General features: G+C 42.4%; 1 protein-coding gene across 1 annotated transcript in view; it reads left to right on the forward strand.

The window, feature by feature from the left end:
* The first annotated feature begins 2,888 nt into the window (after positions 1 to 2,888).
* Positions 2,889 to 23,244, forward strand: part of prkcbb (protein kinase C, beta b) — a 193,186-nt gene continuing 172,830 nt past the window's right edge. The window contains exons 1-2 of the mRNA XM_060901290.1: positions 2,889 to 3,197; positions 5,441 to 5,472. Coding sequence (XP_060757273.1) covers positions 3,016 to 3,197; positions 5,441 to 5,472 — 214 coding nt within the window. The 5' untranslated portion in view covers positions 2,889 to 3,015. The remainder of the gene's footprint in view (positions 3,198 to 5,440; positions 5,473 to 23,244) is intronic.

The following is a 23,244-nucleotide window of genomic DNA, read 5'->3' on the forward strand; positions in this document are numbered from 1 at the left end:
GAAAATCACTGCATTATGTTTCATGACTATTTTGGCTATCATGACTATCATGTACTCCCACGTGTAATGAGTTATTCAGGCAGGGGCGTAGCTAGGATTTTTCAAGGGGGGGGGGGGGGGGGGTGTCACACACTGACTGGCAGCCTGAGTACATACCCGCAGGTTTGTAAATGAAAAACTACACTGAATACATTTGAGAAAATAACGTGGTCTTTGCATCATTCTTTCATCTCATGTTGCGAGCTGTTGAGATGTCGGACAATGATTAGGCCAAATCAGCTTTATCCGGCAGTGTATGGATCGCAGCTTGACATCTTACCCTATTCAACTGATGCAGATCTCTCTATTCTTGTTGTCTTACTGCTCATCGGCCAAAATGTTTCTAAGTAAAAGGTGTCAACAATCTTGTCAATGTCGATCGCTCTGCCATAGTGTATGTTCATCATCACCAGTCCCGACTGCCGCTCTGTGGTCATGGTGCTTCGCAGGTACGTCTTCAGGTGTTTTAATGTACTGAAGGACCTTTCGCACTCTGCCAAAGTAACCGGCAGAGTACAAAGGATGCAAAGGAGAATGTTTATGTTGGGGTAGAAAACTGGAGCACGTTCTCAAAGAGTGGTTGAGGCGCTAGTTGGAAGGGCTGATGCTAGTTTTAGGTAGCTTAGAAACTGGCTCTTCCATTATTGCCGTTTTCTTGATGTTGTGTTCTCGAAACGGTACACTAAAACTTAGCTTCGAAGCCACAAAATGCAGCTTTGATTGAAAAAATATAATAAATTGCTTATCTTTCTTCACGTCGAAAGAAGGAGGAAAGTTTTGCTTGTTTTGACAAGGCGAATTATTAACACGAGAGGAAATACTTGTAATTTGCAACTAAAAAGACTGCAGCTACACTGGGAGCTTGACCATGCTTTTTAGTGCGATCGTGTTGTGCTTGTGCAGAACTGGGTTTTCGTGCCCAAACCACAGGAAGTTCATACAAGGTTACAGAAACCCTAATGAGGCTGAGGTGGCAATCTAGTGAAAAAAAAAAAGTTAAGTTAAAATTACAGTGGGCGCTTTTCTCATATTCTTAGGCGGCTATTGACAAAATTTATGGTCTGACAAAGGGGGGGGGGGGGCGGGGGGGGGGGTCATAGGCACCCCAGGAACCCCCCCAGCTACACCCCTGCCAGGTGCTTCACACTATCCCTCTATCCCTAGTGGATATCTGGAGGTTTGAGCATTCACAGTATTCAGTGTGGCCTGCAGATGGCATTGTGTGCAGTCAAAAAAAACGATCAATCCATCAGTTGTGCCATGGTGGTTAGTTTTGACCTGAAGGAGAAAGTGGAGGAGAGAGAAAGAGAGAGAGAGAGAGAGAGAAGTGACTCATTTTCAGCACTTACTCATTCCTGTATAGTGTGTGTGTGTGTGTGTGTGTGTGTGTGTGTGTGTGTGTGTGTGTGTGTGAGAGAGAGAGAATTAAATGAATGTATTTTGTATAATGCACCAGACGTCAGAGATATTACATAATCAAGTGAATGTACCACAAAGAAACATAGAGCCATAATTAAGGAAAAAGAGTGAAAGACAAAAGAAGGAAGACAAAAAAGGGGATAAAAATCATACAGGATAAAGATAAAAAAGAAAAGGTAATATTTTGTGTGTGCACGTGTAAAGGAGTGTACTGTATAAGACAGATAGATATTGACAGACAGATATAGATAGATAGATAGATAGATAGATAGATAGATAGATAGATAGATAGATATTGACAGACAGACAGAGATAGATAGATAGATGGATGGATGGATAGATATTGACAGACAGATAGATAGATAGATAGATAGATAGATAGATAGATAGATAGATAGATAGATAGATAGATAGATATTGACACAGATATTGACAGATAGATAGATAGATAGATAGATAGATAGATAGATAGATAGATATTGACAGACAGACAGAGATGGATGGATGGATGGATGGATGGATAGATAGATATTGACAGACAGATAGGTATAGATAGATAGATACTGTAGATATTGACAGACAGAGATAGATGGATGGATGGATAGATAGATATTGACAGATAGATAGATATTGACAGATAGATAGATAGATAGATAGATAGATAGATAGATAGATATTGACAGACAGATAGATAGATAGATAGATAGATAGATAGATAGATAGATAGATAGATATTGACAGACAGACAGATAGATATTGACAGAGATTGATAGATAGATATTGATAGATAGATATTGACAGATAGACAGACAGATAGATAGATAGATAGATAGATAGATAGATAGATAGATAGATATTGACAGACAGACAGACAGATATTGACAGACAGATATTGACAGATAGATATTGACAGACACAGATATTGACAGACAGACAGACAGACAGATAGATAGTTAGATAGATAGACAGACAGACAGACAGACAGACAGACAGATAGATAGATAGATAGATAGATAGATAGATAGATAGATAGATAGATAGATATTGACAAAAAGGGGGACGGATGGAGATACAAATGATAGAGAGATGGCCAGAGAGAAAGACAGGTTAAGTGAGTCATGAGAAAGAATGAGTGATAGATAGATAGATAGATAGATAGATAGATAGATAGATAGATAGATAGATAGATAGATATTGACAAAAAGGGGGACGGATGGAGATACAAATGATAGAGAGATGGCCAGAGAGAAAGACAGGTTAAGTGAGTCATGAGAAAGAATGAGTGACAGAGAGAGAAGGAATTGGGGGGAAGTGAGACACACTGAGTGATGAGGGAGGAGTTTCAGCGCAAAACTGTTCTGCCAGTTTAGGTGAGAAAGCAGCTCGTGCGGAGCGGAAACTGAAGCTGTGCGCCTTCACACTTCTATACTCCATTAGTCGAGTCGCTCAGTGTCGGTTCCGGCCCTGTTTTACACACACTCTCTCTCTCTCTCTCCCTCTCCCGGAGTCGGTAGCGTGTCCGCTGTAGTTTTCTCCGGTCCCGGTTCGGCGGTGGTCATGGCGGACGGCGCTCCGTGCGGCAGCGGCAGTGATGGCGAGGAGAAGGGCGCGCGCCTCCGAGGTTTCGCGCGGCAGGGCGCGCTCCGCCAGAAGAACGTGCACGAGGTGAAGGACCACAAATTCATCCCGCGCTTCTTCAAGCAGCCCACCTTCTGCAGCCACTGCACCGACTTCATCTGGTGAGGAAACGCGCACAGGCACCCGCCGGGACATTTATTACACTAAATACACTAATCACTCACTAAATACACATCATTCATTCATTCATTCATCTTCAGGAGCCGCTTTGTCTCGGTCAGGGTCGCGAGACACAGGGGGGACCTGGGGGTCATAGGTCAAGCCATTTAATTCATTCATCATTCTTAAATCAACGTAAATCATGGAGGAAGCTACTTTGTCAGCATATTTCAAACACACGCCGTCCACTTTAATAGGAACTTCTTGTTGATTCTCAGATCCCTGTTCTTGGCTGCAGGACTTGGAACCCAATGTGGTCTTCTGTTCTGCTGTTGCATGCTTTTCTGCTCACCACGGTTGTAAAGAGTTGCTATGAGTTACTATATCCTTCCTGGCAAAAATAAAAGCTCGAACCAGTCTGGCTATTTTCTGATCTTTGACCTCTTTTATCAACAAGGCGTTTGTTTCCACCCACAGAACTGTCGCACTCTCATCTCATCTCTAGCCGCTTTATCCTGTTCTACAGGGTCGCAGGCAAGCTGGAGCCTATCCCAGCTGACTACGGGCGAAAGGCGGGGTACACCCTGGACAAGTCGCCAGGTCATCACAGGGCTGACACGTAGACACAGACAACCATTCACACTCACATTCACACCTACGCTCAATTTAGAGTCACCAGTTAACCTAACCTGCATGTCTTTGGACTGTGGGGGAAACCGGAGCACCCGGAGGAAACCCACACGGACACGGGGAGAACATGCAAACTCCGCACAGAAAGGCCCTTGTCGGCCACAGGGCTCGAACCCGGATCTTCTTGCTGTGAGGCGACAGCGCTAACCACTATACCACCGTGCCGCCCTGTCGCACACTCACTCGATGTTTTTTGTTTTTCGCACCATTCTGTCTGTGTAAACTCTCGAGACAAAACACCAGGAGATCAGCGCTTTCTGAAATACTCAAACCAGTCCATCTGCCTCAAACCAATACTCTTGCTCCAGTGATAGAAAGTCACACTTTGAGATCACGATTTTTCCCGTTCTGATGTTTGAACATTGTGAACATTAACCGAAGCTCTTGATTTGGTGCATTGTGCTGCTGTCAAGGGATCGGCTGATTTAGAGAACTGCATAAAGTTGCAGGTGGATGGGTGTACTTAATAAAGTGGCCGGTGAGATCTCTTTACTTATTTATTTCAAAATGTAACCTCAAATGTGCACAACTCATGAAGTGTGAATCAATGCACAAATTGCTTTCCAACAAACTATGAACCACGAATAAAACTACTCACTTGAGTATGCACCAAAAGGTAAAATTATGAAAGTGCTCTGTCAGTCAAGCATAAACAATAAATGTTTCTTCGGTAATAATAAAAGCACATGAAATCGATTGAGTATGAACAGAAGTTCTGATTCAAACCTGGGTATGTGCCATGGTGGCACAGAGGTACAGTGGTTAGCATTGTCACCTCACAGCAAGAAGGTTCCAGGTTTGAATCTCATGGCCGATGGGGGCCTTTCTGTGTGGAGTTTGCATGTTCTCCTCGTGTCTGCATGGGTTTCTTCCGGATGCGCCGGTTTCCCCTACAGTCCAAAGACATGAAGATTAGGTAAAATACCCAGCCACTGGGGTTGTACAAGCCAGTGCGTACCCAAATAGATTGTGGAGGGTTGCGTCAGGAAGGGCATCCGGTGTAAAAAAACAAAGCATGTGGAACAGATCCACTGTGGCGACCCTGAACGGGAGCAGCCAAAAGAAGAGGAGGCGCCGTTTTTATAAGTAGCTAGATGTAGCATTTAAACATGCACTGTTTCTTAAGTGTGACAAAGTAAATATAGATTAATATTTTAAATATGCACTTCATTACAGATAACATTTTGAGTGGTGCCATGTTTAAAGTTAAAATAATAATAATAATGTAACAGTTAAATGTAAATAAAACAAAAGTTTGAATAGAAGTGCAGTACATGTACTCGATTGGGAATGCACCATTTCTAAAGTATGAATATAATTTATTGCGTATTAAAACTACAGTACATGTATTATTTGGTGTGTGTATCATTTTTAAAAGTTCTTCTGGAGGTCACAAGAAATACAATACTTTCAGTCTGGATTAAAGAAAGAAAGAGCACACATTTTTTAAATGCTGTAAAAGTACAGTTCAGGATTTTAAGTGTGTATTTTTCTGAAGTATGAATGAAAGTACAGTGCAGTGTTTTGAGGATGGACTGTTTTGTGTTTGTTCCAGGGGTTTCGGGAAACAAGGATTTCAGTGTCAAGGTAAGAATGAGTCTTCACTGGCCTCGCTTGGCTTCCTGTATACACTACTGAAATATTGACTGTGTTTTATATGAACACACATCATCTGAGTATCTTTATTTATTTATTTATTTATTTATTTTTTAATGAAACTGACATCTGTCCCCGAATGAAATTTCTCTACCACAGGGGTGGGCAATTCTTTTTTCCATAGGGCCACATGAGAAACAGAAAATTTTGTGGAGGGCCGGACTATAAGGCTGAACTAAATTCTGCATAATATTAATTGTATTTCTTTATATAAAGCAATAAATATCATTGTTTTTACAAGCTGCTAAGACTGGTGAGAGTATGGAAAAAACGAGGTTGCCTTACAAAAAATGTCATTTATTCAATCAAATTTCCCAAAACAATGGTTAACAAAATGTGAACGTTTGTACCATTTTTTTTTTTCAGTCACATTCACCCCAAAACACAATAAAGACATCACAATATTGTCGTTCTACTCCAAATATCAAGCAAGATACATCATGTTATAATAATGATGCCCGCATTTGTAGTCTAATCACCTCATTTGGTGTTTTTTATTTGTTCAGTGAGAGAAATCTAGTCTCTGTTGGTCTTTAACGAGTGCATCAGAGTCAGGTTGAATGTCTGAGGTGGAGATGCGAAGCACAGCTGACAGATGATCATCAGTCGATTCGGTGTAGGAATCAGATCTACAGATCAGCTCGGCTCCGGCGCCTGCTGGTGACGTCACACTATGTGATTGGCTGGACCGTTTGAAGGATGACGTACAAGTTTGTGGTTGGTCTGGACAAATTACGGAAGTAGTTATCGCGGGATTAGGTTTCGTGGGATTTCATGTCATGTTCATGTCGCGCGCATTGCGTTTTTGTTGAACCCAACTTCAAAATAAAAGCAATGCACATTCAGTCCATGCATGAGGTAAAATTAGAAAATACGTTTATTTTGTAATTTCTAATTAACCTTACGCGGGCCGGTCAGAATGAACCAAAGGGCCGGATGCGGCCCGCGGGCCGGAAAATGCCCAGGTCTGCTCTACCATCTCCCAGCCCACCATAGAGATGCAAGAAGAAGCGGCATAAATAAAGAAATAAATAGACAGAGAGATAAAACCTTTGCTCATTGGCCATATAGTGGCATTATGTTGTTTCGGTGACATGTCCATTAGTATTATATCAGGGAAGGATTCTGACCACAGAATGAGAGAGTGTGGTGGATGTGAGTACAGAGTAAACTCCCCCCCCACAGAACATCATGCTCTCTGTTTTTTAAACAACGCAGACTGAGATGAGTCCACCAAACTCTAAAATCTTTCAGCACTAGGACATGCTGAAAGGAGAACTGAAGTCATTTTTAAACTTGCTTTATTTCTTAATTCACGTGTTATTCAATTACATCTTCGGTTTTGGTAACCTTACCATATATCGTGACTCGTCTTGGCAACTAATTGCAATTAAATATGATACTTATCGGCCTATTCGGTTTTTAGCCGTGTTGAATTTAGTTCATTTGGTCCACGGCAGGCGTCGCTTATCCGCGCGATCTTCACGAGACTTCGAAACGTGAAGTGTCAGCCAGGTGTCAGTGCCGCCATTTTGAAAACTGTTTTCCAAACGAAATATTGCACAAAAACGAGTTTAAATGATGATTACTGCCTGCTTCTTTCAAACTTTCCTGATTGCGATCAAAACAAACAAAACTTCCGGCTTGATGACATCAGCATTCGAAAGAGGGCACGCGCATCTTTTGACAACGTTGGCAGATGTTGGTCACTTTGATTTCCACTGTACGTTTTACTTCCGTCCTACGACGTCTCGCACAGGTCTCGACGAATCTCGTTTACGGTCAGGCCATCCTTAAAAAAAAAATCCGTTTCCTGTCCACCGGGTGGGCAAAAAAAATTTCAGTCGGGAGGGAGGGATTTTTTTATTTTATTATTTTTTTTATTATATATGGATGGATAAGAAATCGCAATGCTGTGTTTGCTTTTTCTTTCAGTACTTTTTTATTACAAAAGCAGACACATTTAATAAAATATGACGGTTTAATCAACTGAAACTTGTACAAAAACTTTAAGTTAGCATTTTAAATGCTGACTGCAACATTTGCAAAACTTTTACAAAGGTACTTAAAATGTCCGACACACTGACTTTTTGTAGTTCTAAATCGAGCGTTAGGCCTAGTTCGGATGAAATTACACTATTAAAATGATCACTGAATGATTTGTTTTTCTGAATCTTTACTATTTTGTTGTTCGCTAGAATACCATTTTGCGATTTCACACTTAAGCAAATGTTTGAAAACTCCGGATCTCCTTCCTTCATGGTGGCTGCCATTTTTTTGTGTCGCACGGCGCATGCGCAGAGCTGATTCGACAGGGCTTTCCACAAGCGCCGGCTGCCGGCCACACAATTAAGTCCAGCCGGCTACTTTAATGACTATTTTTGTAGCCCACAGGCTCTAAATATTAATTTTCGATTTTAATAAAATTAAATGTTTATCTAACAGACTGACAATAATGTCAAACTGAACCGTTGATCAAGGGAGAGTAACTCATCCGCGCCCCGACATGCGGAGGCAGTAGTGTGCTAAGTGGGCTAAGCCCCACAGCAGACCGTTGTCGTTGTTAATTCATAGCATGCTCAGTTGCGTGAATGTGTCATGCACCGAAAATAAGAGATTTACAAGCCAGGAACGCCTCATGATGCAATACGCAAGAAAAGAAAGAAGATTTACTGCCATTTTATTTTGTATTTGAGTAAAGTGAATAAATAAATGGTCTGTGGAAAATACATTTAATCCTGGGAACTGCGTGCACAGGAGTTTATTTTGTGTTTACTCCCCCCCCCCGGCTGGCTACTTATTTGTCATGGCTGGCTAGTATGAGCCTTAGTGGAAAGCCCTGGGAATGCGGAAATGTCAAGTTCGATTTTAGATTTACGAACCCGAAAAAAATGTCGAAAAACCGGCGTTAAAAAAAAATTTCACCCGCACAAACGGCACTCACCCGGCCGGTGGACCGGAAACAGAACATTGTTTAATAATGGCCTCATCGCTTTGACATACGGACTGATATATTACATGGCGTATTTCAAATGCTCATAACCTGCTATAGCAGTGACAAAATAGCCATCAAAAATGCATTCCTATATTTAATAAAATGAGAAATAGAATTTTCATCTCATCTCGTTATCTCTAGCTACTTTATCCTGTCGTACAGGGTCGCAGGCAAGCTGGAGCCTATCCCAGCTGACTATGGGCGAAAGGCGGGGTACACCCTGGACAAGTCGCCAGGTCATCACAGGGCTGACACATAGACACAGACAACCATTCACACTCACATTCACACCTACGCTCAATTTAGAGTCACCAGTTAACCTAACCTGCATGTCTTTGGACTGTGGGGGAAACCGGAGCACCCGGAGGAAACCCACGCGGACACGGGGAGAACATGCAAACTCCACACAGAAAGGCCCTCGCCGGCCCCGGGGCTCAAACCCAGGACCTTCTTGCTGTGAGGCGACAGCGCTAACCACTACACCACCGTGCCGCCAGCATAATAACTTTTATATATATATATATATATATATATATATATATATATATATATATATATATATATATATATATAATGTATAATAATAATGATAAACTGAACACCTGTCGCATCAACAACAAACTGGTAAGTTAGGAGGAAGATTCTTTCGCTGACGTCATATAGCTCCTCCTCCTCCTTCGTCTCCTGGGTGCTGCAGCCCCGTCAAATTTGCCCAAATAGCTGCGTTTTTTATCATAACTTGTAAAATAGGTGCCTTCTTGAATTAATATATGGATCATCGGGAATTACTTTTTATGTTATAAAACATCGCCAAAGATGTCAAAAACGTGTCATCAGCCCTTTAACCTAACCTGCATGTCTTTGGACTGTAGTGGAGCAGATAACTAAAAAAAATCCTTCAAATGGTGACACAAGCATGAAATTTTGCACAGATACCCTCCTGGATATACTCTTTCAGATTAGGATCCTGGCCACGTGAAAATTCAAGATGGCGACCTTTTTTCAAGATGGCCGCCATCAGTATCTGGCAATCTCACACCGAGATCATATATCTGTTGAAATAAACATGCTTTTTCCATTTAAATGAACTTTAAATCATGGGATTGTGATCATGAACTGTTTCCCACAATCTACCATGTCATTCAAGATTTAAACAAAGAAGACCTCCAAGTCCAACCTAAACTATCGGAGCTAGGAGAGCCCAGCTCTGCCTGCTCCGTATCCAGCCACAGACCAGCAGTGGCACTGGGCACAGCCCAGTTATCATGGGGCCACCAAACCAGGCGAACCTGGCTCCAGCCCCAGAGAAAATAAAGAAGAGAAGAAAATGTTGTTCTATTATGCGCAATCAGCGAAGATATCCAACAAAAAAAAATTAATTGCATTGAACTGCATTGAAAAGAAAGCAACAGGATTCGATTTGTTTTACTTACAGTGACATCTATAACTTCTATGTTATCTCGTATCTGTTACTGCCCTCTAGTGTTATCTTAATATCTACATTAGTAATACTGTTACACAATCTTACACATATCTTATAACTATAAAACACTTATGACTAACTTAACTCTAACACTTAACTCTAAAACACACTTAACTCTAACACTTAACTCTAACTCTAAACACTTATGACTAACTTAACTCTAACTTATTTGCAACTATATAAAAAAACCTTTAGGCTGTAGGAAGTCACAATAATCCCAAAAGTGATGGTCTGACAACGCATGCCATCCACCAAAAGACAAACAAAATCAATGCGCAAAATTTATCTACAGTTCACATTTGCAGGAGCAGAGTGCTGTGCACACAAGGCCCAGCCTGAAGCACTTGCATCTACCACGGCAGCTGGTTTTGCAACCACATTTGGTCAATTGCTCACAGCTCTTGGCTATGGGAGCATTGGCCGTCCAGAAAACGTGCCACTGTTCACCAGACTTCTGCCATCCCCAGTCAGCAGGACTCTCAGGTTCAGGCTGACACAGGGTTGCCTGGCCCCACACACAACCGGCCTGGTAGGCAGCACGCTTGGTATGTTGGAGAAGAGCGGCTTTGGTTGGCGGGATGGCCTCATAAGGTCGTTGTTTCCTGGCAAATAATTCGAGCCTCGCCTCATCTACAGTAGCAGCCATTTTGGGCACCACATTGAAGGCTAACCTTCTTAAATTTATATCAGAGACAACAAAATCTGTAAAATTAGCATATAAGAGCATAAACATGGTTCACTTGGAAAATTAAATTAAGAAAAGAGGGAAAATAACAAAAAATTGTCACATTCGGGCAGCCATCTTGGAAAATGGTGGCCATCTTGAATTTTTGGCGTGGCCAGGACCCTTTTCTAAAAGAGAGGACATTAAAGCATATTTGTGGAGAATTTCATGCTTGTGTCACCATTTGAAGGATTCTTATGAAATATTCAATTAACCGCTGCACTACTGTGGGGGAAACCGGAGCACCGGGAGGAAACCCACGTGGACACGGGCAGAACATGCAAACTCCGCACAGAAAGGCCCTTGTCGGCCACGGGGCTCGAACCCGGACCTTCTTGCTGTGAGGTGACAGCGCTAACCACTACGCCACCGTGCCGCCCCGAAATAGAATTTTGATCATAAAAAATTTGCCTTCAGTTCTCCTTTAATATATGCATTCAAATGAGCCACAGTTTGGGGAAAAGATATGTTCGATGAGGCTTTCTTAACGTCCAGTGAAACTTCAAATTATCCCAAACAGCAAGTTGATTGATTTTCATTATAATAATTCAGGGTCTCTTCTCCAAGCCACATATTTTAAATTAGAGAATCAATTTTGGATCCCAAGCATCTTGCGATGCTTTGAAAGACAGGTTCACTCCTAGACACCCCATATGGTTCAGATGGATGGAGAAGAATGTCATTCAACAATCTACTATTGTCATCCAGTATAGCTGACCAAATATGGACATGTTTGCAACCCACTGATGAAATGTCTGGAAAATGGGCCCACTGGAAAATGGGGCTCTTTATGTGCCATGGTTGGATTTTATTGTAGTAGAAAAGACAATAAAGGGGATGTATTATGAAAAACTCGTTTTTTCAGTGCTTGTGCACATCTGTTTGGGTATCTGGATTGCCCACAAACTCTGAAATAAAGCAACCCAGTCAGTTTCTTTTGGGCTGCCTGTGTCAGAAAACATGTGCTTCAACAAGCCGTTCATATTTGGCTCCCCTTTCGATGTCATGAGGAGCTCTTAGAATGATCCCGCCCCCTCATCTGAGTATCTCCAGTCATGGCTTGAGAACTGCATTTGCAAATGAACATTCATGAGGAAAGTGCTCTCTGATTGGCTGGCAGAAGAAGGGGGTGGAGTGAGCAAAGGCTCATTATCATTTAAAGGACATGGGACATGGATTTTTTTCTGGGTATAATTATGTATAAAGGACATAAGAAATGCCATCTAAATCACTGCAGGGCGTCAAAAATGTGAAAATCATCACATTTATTCAACTTTTTTATACATCAGCGTAAAACAATGATTCGTTAATTAGCTAAGCGGTCACGTGACCCGTGACGTCACAAAAACTTTTCAAGGAGCCAGCGCTTGGGTATCTAATGTAAACAGGTTACCGAAATGGACACCATCGACAGTGACATTCCCGATGTTTCACAGAGATGTGAAGTTAGACCCTATCAATTCGAACCGATAGCTGGAAATTCACATGAACTTAGATCTTGTCTTTACTCTGACGGGTCAGATGATTCTGAGAGTGAGAGTTCATTCAATCCCTATGAAACTGAAAGCGGTCGGCTCGATAACACTTCCTGGTAAGTTAAAAACAATTCTGCTCAAAGGCTAATGATCTGTTGAAAGAAGTATTATTTTTGTATCATACATTGAAAGTTCATCATAGATCTAGCTAAAGTCCGTTGCAAGCTAGTTTTTTTTGGCTGATATTTTTCGAGATTGATTGAGATACAATGCTTCCAGAGTCCGAGATGAAAACATTCAAAATGGCGAAACGAGTCAGAATTATGATAATCAATAATTGATACACCCAAAATTATAATACTAATCATTACCGCATGAGGCCCATGGTAAAACCACACTTCCAGGAGGGGCTGCCGTCTGCCTCCCAAGCCGGCCGAGAGCGCTCCTCGTCGGGCACGGCCAGGCGGGCGAATGCCCTGGTCCGTCCGCCCTGTCTAAAAAATAATGGTACAACTCCGAGTGAAGGTATCAATGCGCTGTCGAAGCGCGCAGAAGGTGTTAGTACGCCTGTCATTATAGTGCGGACTTTCCATAGCATAGAAAATCGCCACGTTTCAATTTGTGTAACTGAACTTTGTTTCATGTCACTGGTCATATAAACCTATGTAAACAGGAAAAACGTGGAAGAGTTTGGTCGCATCTAACTACAGCCCCAAAAAATACCATTGGCCATACTGAGCCTAGCTACATTGCTAACAGGAGTGACAGCGCGTCTGACTGACTGGGAGGTCGCAATACACCATGATGTTCAATGTACGTTAAACACTCTAAAAACGAAACAATTTTCTTGTCATCCAAGACACAAAAACTATTTTGTCGCATTCGTCATCATCACGATTCACACTTCTCCATATTCATCTACCCGCTTGTGCTGTACTCGAAAGTTTTTGTGACATATGATCACGTGACAGCGGCTCTTCCGGTTGTAAAACATGCATATCGGAGCTCGAGCAGAAATGCCATATAATCATCACGAATATAACGATTTTGCTGAATTTAATAGATAATTTTGTATTTGTTGATGCAATTATTTCATATTTTTAATGGAAAGAAACTGATATAGCGTGCATTTATGTTTCATGTCCCATGTCCTTTAAAGGAACAAAATCGGCTCAAATCAGCCATTTTGACCAGGGCTGTTTAGATAATCAATCAATAAATCAATCAATCTTTATAAAACACATTTAAACCAAATGTTATTGTTATTAATCAACAAAAAAAACCCCTTTAAAATATGTGACATGATAGAGCATGACTGGGATGGTGGATTTATAACAGAAATAATGACATTAAATAAAATACTGAATTTGTGTTGGGCATTCTTCGAAATAAGATCAGAAAAAAACCTTATGGTTTGAAGCTTTTACTGAATTTTGGTCGTGTAACAGACTCCCTTTCAGGATTTCAAAAGAAATCTGAAGTTTGTCCTTTTTTTTTCTACCTACGCTCAGCTCTTCTGCAGACCTGTAGCAATGCATGAATGGTGTCATTAAACCACGGAGCAGGCTTCGGTTTAGGGCAGAATGTCTTTAAAGGTGTGACAAAGTCTAGAACAGCAGAGCAGGTGGAATTAAACACAGTCATCCATGCCATCCATACTGGCATTAATAAATGGAGTTAAAGAAGCCTCTTCATGAAAAGCCAAAGAAAATTCTCTGGCATTCGAGGTTTTAATAAAACGAGAGCAGCAAGTCGGCGCAACCTGCTCGTTCGTATGAGAAATAAAAGACAAATTCATTAAAGCAGGGTGATGATGAGAAAATTGCATGTCACGGGTTTCCACATCATAAATGTTGAGTCCAGGTGACCATATTCACGTGTCGGGGCATTAACTGGCTAGAATAAATCAAAAGAGTCAATAAGCGATAAAGTCTTTCACAAAAGGTTTAGCAGGACAGCAAGCATGGATATTGAAGTCCCCAACTCGGTGAAGTTTGTCATATTTAGGCACAATATCTCCCAGAAACTCTGAAAATTCTGGATTAAAATCGACGTTAGATTTCGGAGGTCTGTCGACCACGGCACATAGCGAAGTGCTGGGTTCGGACAACTCAGAGTCGATGTTCAAAGCTTGTTCAAAGATGCCTCCTCTGCGACTGGAGGACCTGAGAGAGTTAAATAATTTACAGCTAGAAGGAATAGTCGAATCTCAGGAAACGGGCTTAACTCAGCATCTCTCAGGTTTCTGTAATACATAAAAAGTCTGAATGTCGGGTATTAAAAAGTCATTTAAAATAAAAGACTTATTCTCTAATGAGCTAGCGTTAAGCAAGGCCACCCTGATGGAAGCCATGCTGCGTGCTGGTGTCCTCGCCGCCGGCGGGCTCCCACGGTTTAGCTTGCGTAAGGACAGGGTGAGAAGGCTGCTGCGGTGCTTCATCCTTGTGGTATTTTGACCAAAGTGTGTCATTTCATGAAGACCTCAGGGAATTACCTCAACTTGTGGAACTGGGGTACAATATAATGGAAATAATGGAAATTCTGGTTTGTTTCAATGAGTTAAAGCAGTTGGTTCATCAACAATGCTGCCTGTAAAAACCCACCTAAAACACCCCACTGACCTGGAATGTCACCATGAGGTCGTCTTCTCAACTACAATTTCCAGAGTAACATCAAATCGGCATGGCTGCGTCTGTTTATTTGAGTCTCTATTCTCTACTTTTAAATGAGTTTAGATCAATCAGTATCCAGACGCAGTACTTGGTTAAATTCGTAAAGCCTAGGTCACAACCGGACGTACGATTTTTTTGGCCGTGCGATTTTTGGCGTTTCCCAAATCGCTGCGTTTTTTTTTTTGTTCATGGAGAAAGACGCACGTTGGCCGTAAGTTTGTCTTGCAACCTGAAAAAAACCGTAAGCGCCCGTAGAGTTTGTTTGACATGACAAAGAACCTCTGCGGCCGGTCTACGGTTCGAAAATCAGCACGTCACACGCGCGCCCTCCATGTGTTTCTTGCGTTTTTTGCACGTAGACCGGCCGTAGGAGCACATACGGCCGGTTGTGACCGAGGCTTAATGTTGGCCTTAGTGATAGGAATCACTGTTTTGAGAAGGCAATCATCACCAGTTAATGAGTTATCGCTAACCGGCTTGTTGCTACTTCTAATTGTTATTGTCCACTGGCTTGCTTGTTGCTAAGGCCTTCCTGTGCCAACACCTGGTCTTCCCAGGCAGCCACCCATCCAAGTACTAACCAGGCCCTTCACGCGCATTGGGTGGCACCGATCTCCATTTCTATAGCCCTCGGCCTCTCGCCTATTACATAGCTCGGATTACAGTGGGGGGCCAGTCCTCTGGTAACTGCAAGAGTTTGACTCCCTACTCACATCTGTATTGCGGTGTGCCTCGCCAGATTACAGTAGGTACCGTTTTTATGATGGTCTTTGGTCCGACCCGACCAAGAGTAGAACTTGCGATCTCCCGGTCGAGGGGCGGATACACTAACCAGAGGCAGTAGAATTTGAAACAGAAAGCTGTTTATTTGCCTCTGGATTGACTCTCGTATCAATCACACAGATGAGAGTCAAACATTCTCTGTTTCATTCTCACTAGATCTGGCTGTACATCATTGTGCCTTGTCATAATGTGGTTTTTTTTTTAAAGTTTTCCTGGGTACATTTTGATCATTGTTGCTTCATAGAATAGTGAATACAAAACAGTGACGAGAAGGTAGTGGGATCCATTTGTCTTGTCAACATTTTCAAAAATATCGAAGAATACTTTAAAATACAGGGTGGCACATTGGTACAGAGGATAACGTTTCCACCTCACAGCAGGTTCCTGGTTTGATCCTGAGCTTAGGTTACTGTCTGCACAGAGTTTTGCATGTTCCCACTCTCCGTGTCTGTGTGGGTTACATCCATGTTCTCTGCCCTCAAAAAATATGCTGGTCGATGAACTGACAACTCTAAAAATGCCCGTAAGTGTGAATGACTGTAGGAATGGTGCCCTGAGATGGACTGGCATCCCACTCAGGGTGCATTCTCACCATGGGCCCCAGAGTTCCTGAGATCTGGCTGTACATCATTGTGCCTTGTCATAATGTTTTTTTTTTTTTTTAAGTTTTCCTGGGTACATTTTGATCATTGTTGCTTCATAGAATAGTGAATACAAAACAGTGACGAGAAGGTAGTGGGATCCATTTGTCTTGTCTACATTTTCAAAAATATCGAAGAATACTTTTTAAAATACAGGGTGGCACATTGGTACAGAGGATAATGTTTCCACCTCACAGCAGGTTCCTGGTTTGATCCTGAGCTTAGGTTACTGTCTGCACAGAGTTTTGCATGTTCCCACTCTCCGTGTCTGTGTGGGTTACATCCATGTTCTCTGCCCTCAAAAAATATGCTGGTCGATGAACTGACAACTCTAAAATGCCCGTAAGTGTGAATGACTGTAGGAATGGTGCCCTGAGATGGACTGGCATCCCACTCAGGGTGCATTCTCACCATGGGCCCCAGAGTTCCTGAGATAAGCTCTGGATCCACCGTGACCTGGATGAGTCAGTCAACAACAGCAACTGGGAATAGGCCAGAATCTCTTCTGTATACCTCCATGAAACTGCAGTCAGGCTGAAACTACATATCACATGTATGACACATCATATGTATATAAAAAGCCATGTTCAATATTTGACACCTATGTGGTTCTATATAAAACTTCAAATAAGTTTGAGAAACCTATTTGCATCGCCCTTTATGTGGTTCGAAGCAGAATCATATTGGAAAAGACATTTGTTCCGAACACATGGGATATGAAATGGGAGTGTAGATGAGACTAATGAAGCATTAAATGGGATTCAGTCCAGTTGTTATGTAACCAGATAAATAACTAAAATCTGAACGTCCAGAACCTGTGGAATGGGTCTGAATAGACGAGGGATATATTGATCTTGATATTCGTCTCGGTTATTGTCTGATCCCATGCTCATTTACTAATGCTCCTAACAAATGCTCCAGAACCAGCAGCCGATGCCATGTGATACTATGTGACATAAGGCGAGTGCACGTTGTCATGCTAGGAAACAGATGACATGAAATGAAAGCGATCTGGATTTCTGGATTTCGCGACGAATGATGCCACCATAAGCAAAGCAAAGCAGACTGCACACACATCTAAAGAGGAGGAACTACAATACAACTAACCTGACAAAACACATTCTCTATAAAACTTAGCATAAGGAGTTTATATACCAGGAACAAACTACTGTAATTAATACTGGCGAGGCAAAGTAATCTAACGTTGTTCAACTATCTAATGTTAACGATCTAAAGCACAAGCCAAGTGCACGAACTCCCATTTTTCATGACCGCTGTGAATTCAAAGAGCAAAATATAATGTGACTTGACTGATGAATGCCATCGTAGGTTATACCCAACACGACATAACGACATCACACAACACTACACACGATACACAACACACACTCTACCTTACAACATGACACCCTTCACGACAGAATCCAAGATACTACACGACAACATAATCCTACCTGGCTACCTGTCGTATCCTCAGACATGCATGGTTTTTCTTCCTCTGGTTAATTATTTTTAATTCAGAGAGCGTTCATTGATGTTCGTTGAGGCATATGACTTGTACACATGACCATCAGATGTACTCCTCTCTGGGTGATGTGTGTTTCAGTAAGTTTGTGCATGTGTGATGAGCCAGTGTACTTTTCAGGTCAAAAAGACCTAGTTTAAATTTGGACTCAAAATAGAGTGATGCTAAAAATGATTGTTTCTAATGATGGATCTTCATGTGCTTGGCCTCGTTTCTTGAACAAACATGGGCAAACGTGAAAAATCCACACGATTTCCTGAAGATTTTAAGGTTCCTGGATTGAACAAAAAATGAATGGAATACTCTCAGAGCAGGGGCGGCACGGTACGGTGGTGTAGTGGTTAGTGCTGTCGCCTCACAGCAAGAAGGTCCGGGTTCGAGCCTCGTGGCCGGCGAGGGCCTTTCTGTGTGGAGTTTGCATGTTCTCCCCGTGTCTGCGTGGGTTTCCTCCGGGTGCTCCGGTTTCCCCCACAGTCCAAAGACACGCAGGTTAGGTTAACTGGTGACTCTAAATTGACCATAGGTGTGAATGGTTGTCTGTGTCTATGTGTCAGCCCTGCGATGACCTGGCGACTTGTCCAGGGTGTACCCCGCCTTTCGCCCGTAGTCAGCTGGGATAGGCTCCAGCTTGCCTGCGACCCTGTAGAACAGGATAAAGCGGCTACAGATAATGAGATGAGATGAGACAATGCCAAACCACATACTGCATCAATTACAGCATCATGGCTGCGTAGAAGAAGGGTCCGGGTACTGAACTGGCCAGCCTGCAGTCCAGATCTTTCACCCATAGAAAACATTTGGCGCATCATAAAACGGAAGATACGACAAAAAAGACCTAAGTTGAGCAACTAGAATCCTACATTAGACAAGAATGGGTTAACATTCCTATCCCTAAGCTTGAGCAACTTGTCTCCTCAGTCCCCAGACGTTTACAGACTGTTGTAAAGAGAAAAGGGGATGTCTCACAGTAGTAAACATGGCCTTGTTCCAACTTTTTTGAGATGTGGTCTCGTCTCGTCTTCTTCCGCTTTATCCAGGACCGGGTCGTGGAGGCAGCAGTCTAAGCATGTTACTTTGTCCCAACTTTTTTGGAATCAGGGTTGTATAGTGGCTACACTGGTCAGAGCTGACAGGAAGTCTACAGTTACTCAAATAACTGCTCAGGTGGCACGGTGGTGTAGTGGTTCGCGCTGTCGCCTCACAGCAAGAAGGTTCTGGGTTTGAGCCCAGCGGCCGGCGAGGGCCTTTCTGTGTGGAGTTCGCATGTTCCCCCCGTGTCTGCGTGGGTTTCCTCCGGGTGCTCCGGTTTCCCCCACAGTTCAAAGACATGTAGTTAGGTTAACACGGGACGGCCTTGGGCTGATGTGCCCTTGAGCAAGGTACCAAACCCCTAACTGCTCCCCAGGTGCTGTAGTATGGCTTCCCACTGCTCTGGGTGTGTGTGCGTGTGTTCAGTGCTTCAGATGGGTTAAATGCAGAGGATGACTCTCACTGTGCTTGAAGTGTGCATGTGACAAATAAAGGTTTCTTCTCTTTACAACCAGTCAAGTCAAAGTCCCTCTTATGCCAAAATCTGGTCTTCCCAGGCAGTCTCCTGTCCCAGTACTAACCAACTCTTGAAGGCGTATGGGTGCGGCACCGCTCTCCATTTCTATATCCCTCAGCCTCTTGCTAGGGTTACAGTGGGAGGCTAGTTCTCTGGTAACCACGAGAGTTTGACTTCCCCACTCACATCTGTATTGCAGCGTGCCTTGCCAGACGGTTGTAGGTCCCATTTTTATGATGGTCTTTGGTATGACCGGACCGTGAGTAGAACTTGCGATCTCCCGGTCGAGAGGCGGACACGCTAACCACTAGGCCAACTCGTGGTCACTTTACAGCCAGCGTGAACAGAAAAGCATTTCATACCTATGTCTGGCTGGAGTCTCATCACATCGCTCCTGTGGAGGATGGCCCCAAATGGACAGTTGAAAGTCACACTTGGAAGATGCTCTGGACACTTACAGTAATGTTTTTATGGCTAAGGACTACAGTTGACTTGCTAACTTTAGGACTGCAGTTGTCATGAACAGTTTTGCACTCAAGTTTCCAGCAAAGAAGAGTTACAACATCAACGAAACTGACTTCATGTTAAAACTGTTAAAAATGTTATCTGTTATTACCCAAACGAGGATGGGTTCCCTTTTGAGTCTGGTTCCTCTCGAGGTTTCTTCTTCATGTCGTCTGAGGGAGTTTTTCCTTGCCACTGTCGCCACAGGCTTGCTCATCGGGGATAAATTAGGGATAAAATTAGCTCCTGTTTAAAGTCATTAAAATTCTGTAAAGCTGCTTTGCGACATTGTCTGTTGTTAAAAGTGCTATACAAATAAACTTGAGTTGAAACTTGGTACCACTTCGGTTTCGGACCAAGAACAGGAATCTGAATATGCATATATGGTCTGTGGTTACTTGTCTATGTAACGAACCTTGCATTAATTTGATTTCACTGCTCTGAAACGAGCACTTTAGAATTAATAGTGACCTTAAAAACCTGTGGCCGATCTAGTGCACTCTGCTTGATCTGTCGCATTCGATGCAGGGCGCGACAGGAGGCCGGAGGATTAAAAGAAGGTTAGGAGGCCGAGAGAATTGGGACGCAGCCGGTCTGCGTTCTCCTGTGGGGATTTTCCTTCACTCAGTTAGTTCGCTTTAATAAAATAGGACGGCTCTCAGCGTCTCCCACGTCTCCGCACAGTGTGGACCAGATTGATGCTGGATGAGGTTGCATGTTTCTCATGAATGGAGCAATGGAAAGACTTGGGTCGTAAAAGATTATATGTCGATGAAATAAACTGGTTCAGAAAAAAAAAAAATCTGCCAAGCTGCTCCTTACTGACATCAGAGATACTGTTCGATTTGCTGAAACCACCCACATGGTTACCTTCGCTGCTTTACACATTTATAGTGTTTTCACACTTGGTCAAGTTAAGTCACTTGTATTTGTATCACACTTTCAACAACAGATATTGTCATAAAGCAGCTTTACAAAAAAAAAAAAAGATTTGAAACATACGAGTTCATACATTTATTAAACTTAACATAGAGTACCAGTCAAAAGTTTGTACACCCATACTCATTCATAGGTTTTTCTGTATTTTGATGATTTTCTACATTGTAGAACAATACTAAAGACATCAAAACTACGAAGTAACATCTGGACCATATATGGAATGATGTGGTAAACAAAAAACGTGTTAAAAAATGTTTCATATTTCTTCAAAATAGCCACTGTTTACCTTGGTGACGCTTTACACACCATTGGCATCATCTTCAACAGCTTCATGAGGTAGTCATGTGGAATGCTTTTCAATTAACAGGTGCCTCGTCAAAAGTTAATTACTGGAATTTCTTGCCTTCTTAATGCATTTGAGATCAAATAGTAAAAAATAAAAATACAGTAAATAGCCCTATTCCACAACTGTAGCAATCCATATTATGTCAAGAACCGCTCACCGATGTAAACAGAAGCAATATCCATCATTCCTTTAAGACATGAAGCGTCTTTTAATTAGTAAAAATAAAGAAAAAACATTGAATTCGAAGATGCGTCCAAACTTCTGACTGGTACTGGAGATAGAAACAGTGGATAAAAAAAAAGAAAAAGAAAATTGCTTTTTGTTTTTGTAATGTGAAAAATGAATCAAAGCTAAATGCTGCCACCACCATGCTTTACCATGGGAATGGTGTTCCTTGAATAATAAGCTGTACTCTTTTGATTCCACGTATACAGTATTGTGAATCACTGAGGTCATTTGCAGCAGGTTTAACAGGACTGAGTATGAGACACCGAAGAACTCGATGTGAAAACGCGCTTCAAAATCTTCGCTAGCTCGTAAGAACAAGAGTCTATCATTGGAGTACGTTCTCTAAATATATACTGTCCATAAAATAAGTCTGTAACAAGTCCTGGGAGCACTGGGAAGATGTCCAAATCCACTTTTTAAACTGTAGTTCTTGATGTTTTTTTCTATAATAGCTCACGGCAGAAACGGATCCAAACCCTTTCTAAAAATATCACTGAAGCCTTATTTGTGGGACTTGGCATCTGCTATTAAGAAAAATCAAAAATCCATAAACATTCATGTCCTGATGACTAAAAATAAACTTGTTTTTTTGCGAGGCCGGATATCTGTGCCATTCCTGGGTATATGGCATTAATGTTTCATGGTATTGTAGCATATGGAAGCGTAAGTGAAGCTTTTTCCCAGCTGTGGTTGGCATTATAATCAGTTTGAGTTGCCTGCCTGTGGTATTTTTTTTTTTCTCACTTCTAATGAGCTCACATACATTTTTAAAATCAGTTCAATTTTCACAGACATTCAAAGTCTCTATCATTGGTGTGGATTTGAATGCTGGTTAAAATGGAAGTGTTTTTTCAGTGATATGTGCGTGATTTAGAGGAACGCGTGCAGAAGGGGTTACGAGGACCAGAGTTAACTGTATTACGGATAGATTTGTGTCGTGGAAGGTGTAGGTGTGTTAGTCAAGGTGTGTATGTGGTAACGAAGGTGTGGTTGTGTGAGTCAAGGTGTGCACTGTTTTTAACTCATAATGCACCTGGCTGCTTCAGTTGCTAGGGAACAAGATAGATGGAGTGATGGGCACTTTCGCTCTTGCTCTCACACTCTCCGTCTGTCTCTCTGTATTTCTCTTAATCTTGTTTCTCTGTCTCAGCACACCCACACATTCATCAGCACTGAGTCTCGCTATCTGTCTTTCTTCCCTATCCTTCACTCTGTCTTGCCATATTTTGTCTGTATCTCTCTCTGTATTGCTCTCTGTTTCCCGCTCTGTCTTTCTCTCTTTATGTACGACTCTCTCTTTCTCTCGAGAAGTGAGACGGTGCTGCCTCTGTTTCAGTGTGCATGGTGATCACTGTTCTGGATTTGGCTTCAGCCCTCAGGACACACGCGCGCGCGCGCACACAGAAAGGGTGAGAGAGAAAATCTCAGACTCTTAATAAAGACAGCAGGTTTATTTTTATTTAAAATATTATTATTATCTCATCTCATCTCATTATCTCGAGCCGCTTTATCCTGTTCTACAGGGTCGCAGGCAAGCTGGAGCCTATCCCAGCTGACTACGGGCGAAAGGCGGGGTACACCCTGGACAAGTCGCCAGGTCATCACAGGGCTGACACATAGACACAGACAACCATTCACACTCACATTCACACCTACGGTCAATTTAGAGTCACCAGTTAACCTAACCTGCATGTCTTTGGACTGTGGGGGAAACCGGAGCACCCGGAGGAAACCCACGCGGACACGGGGAGAACATGCAAACTCCACACAGAAAGGCCCTCGCCGGCCACGGGGCTCGAACCCAGGACCTTCTTGCTGTGAGGCGACAGCGCTAACCACTAC

This window comes from Neoarius graeffei, chromosome 20 (assembly GCF_027579695.1).
Source record: "Neoarius graeffei isolate fNeoGra1 chromosome 20, fNeoGra1.pri, whole genome shotgun sequence".
Taxonomy (NCBI): domain Eukaryota; kingdom Metazoa; phylum Chordata; class Actinopteri; order Siluriformes; family Ariidae; genus Neoarius; species Neoarius graeffei.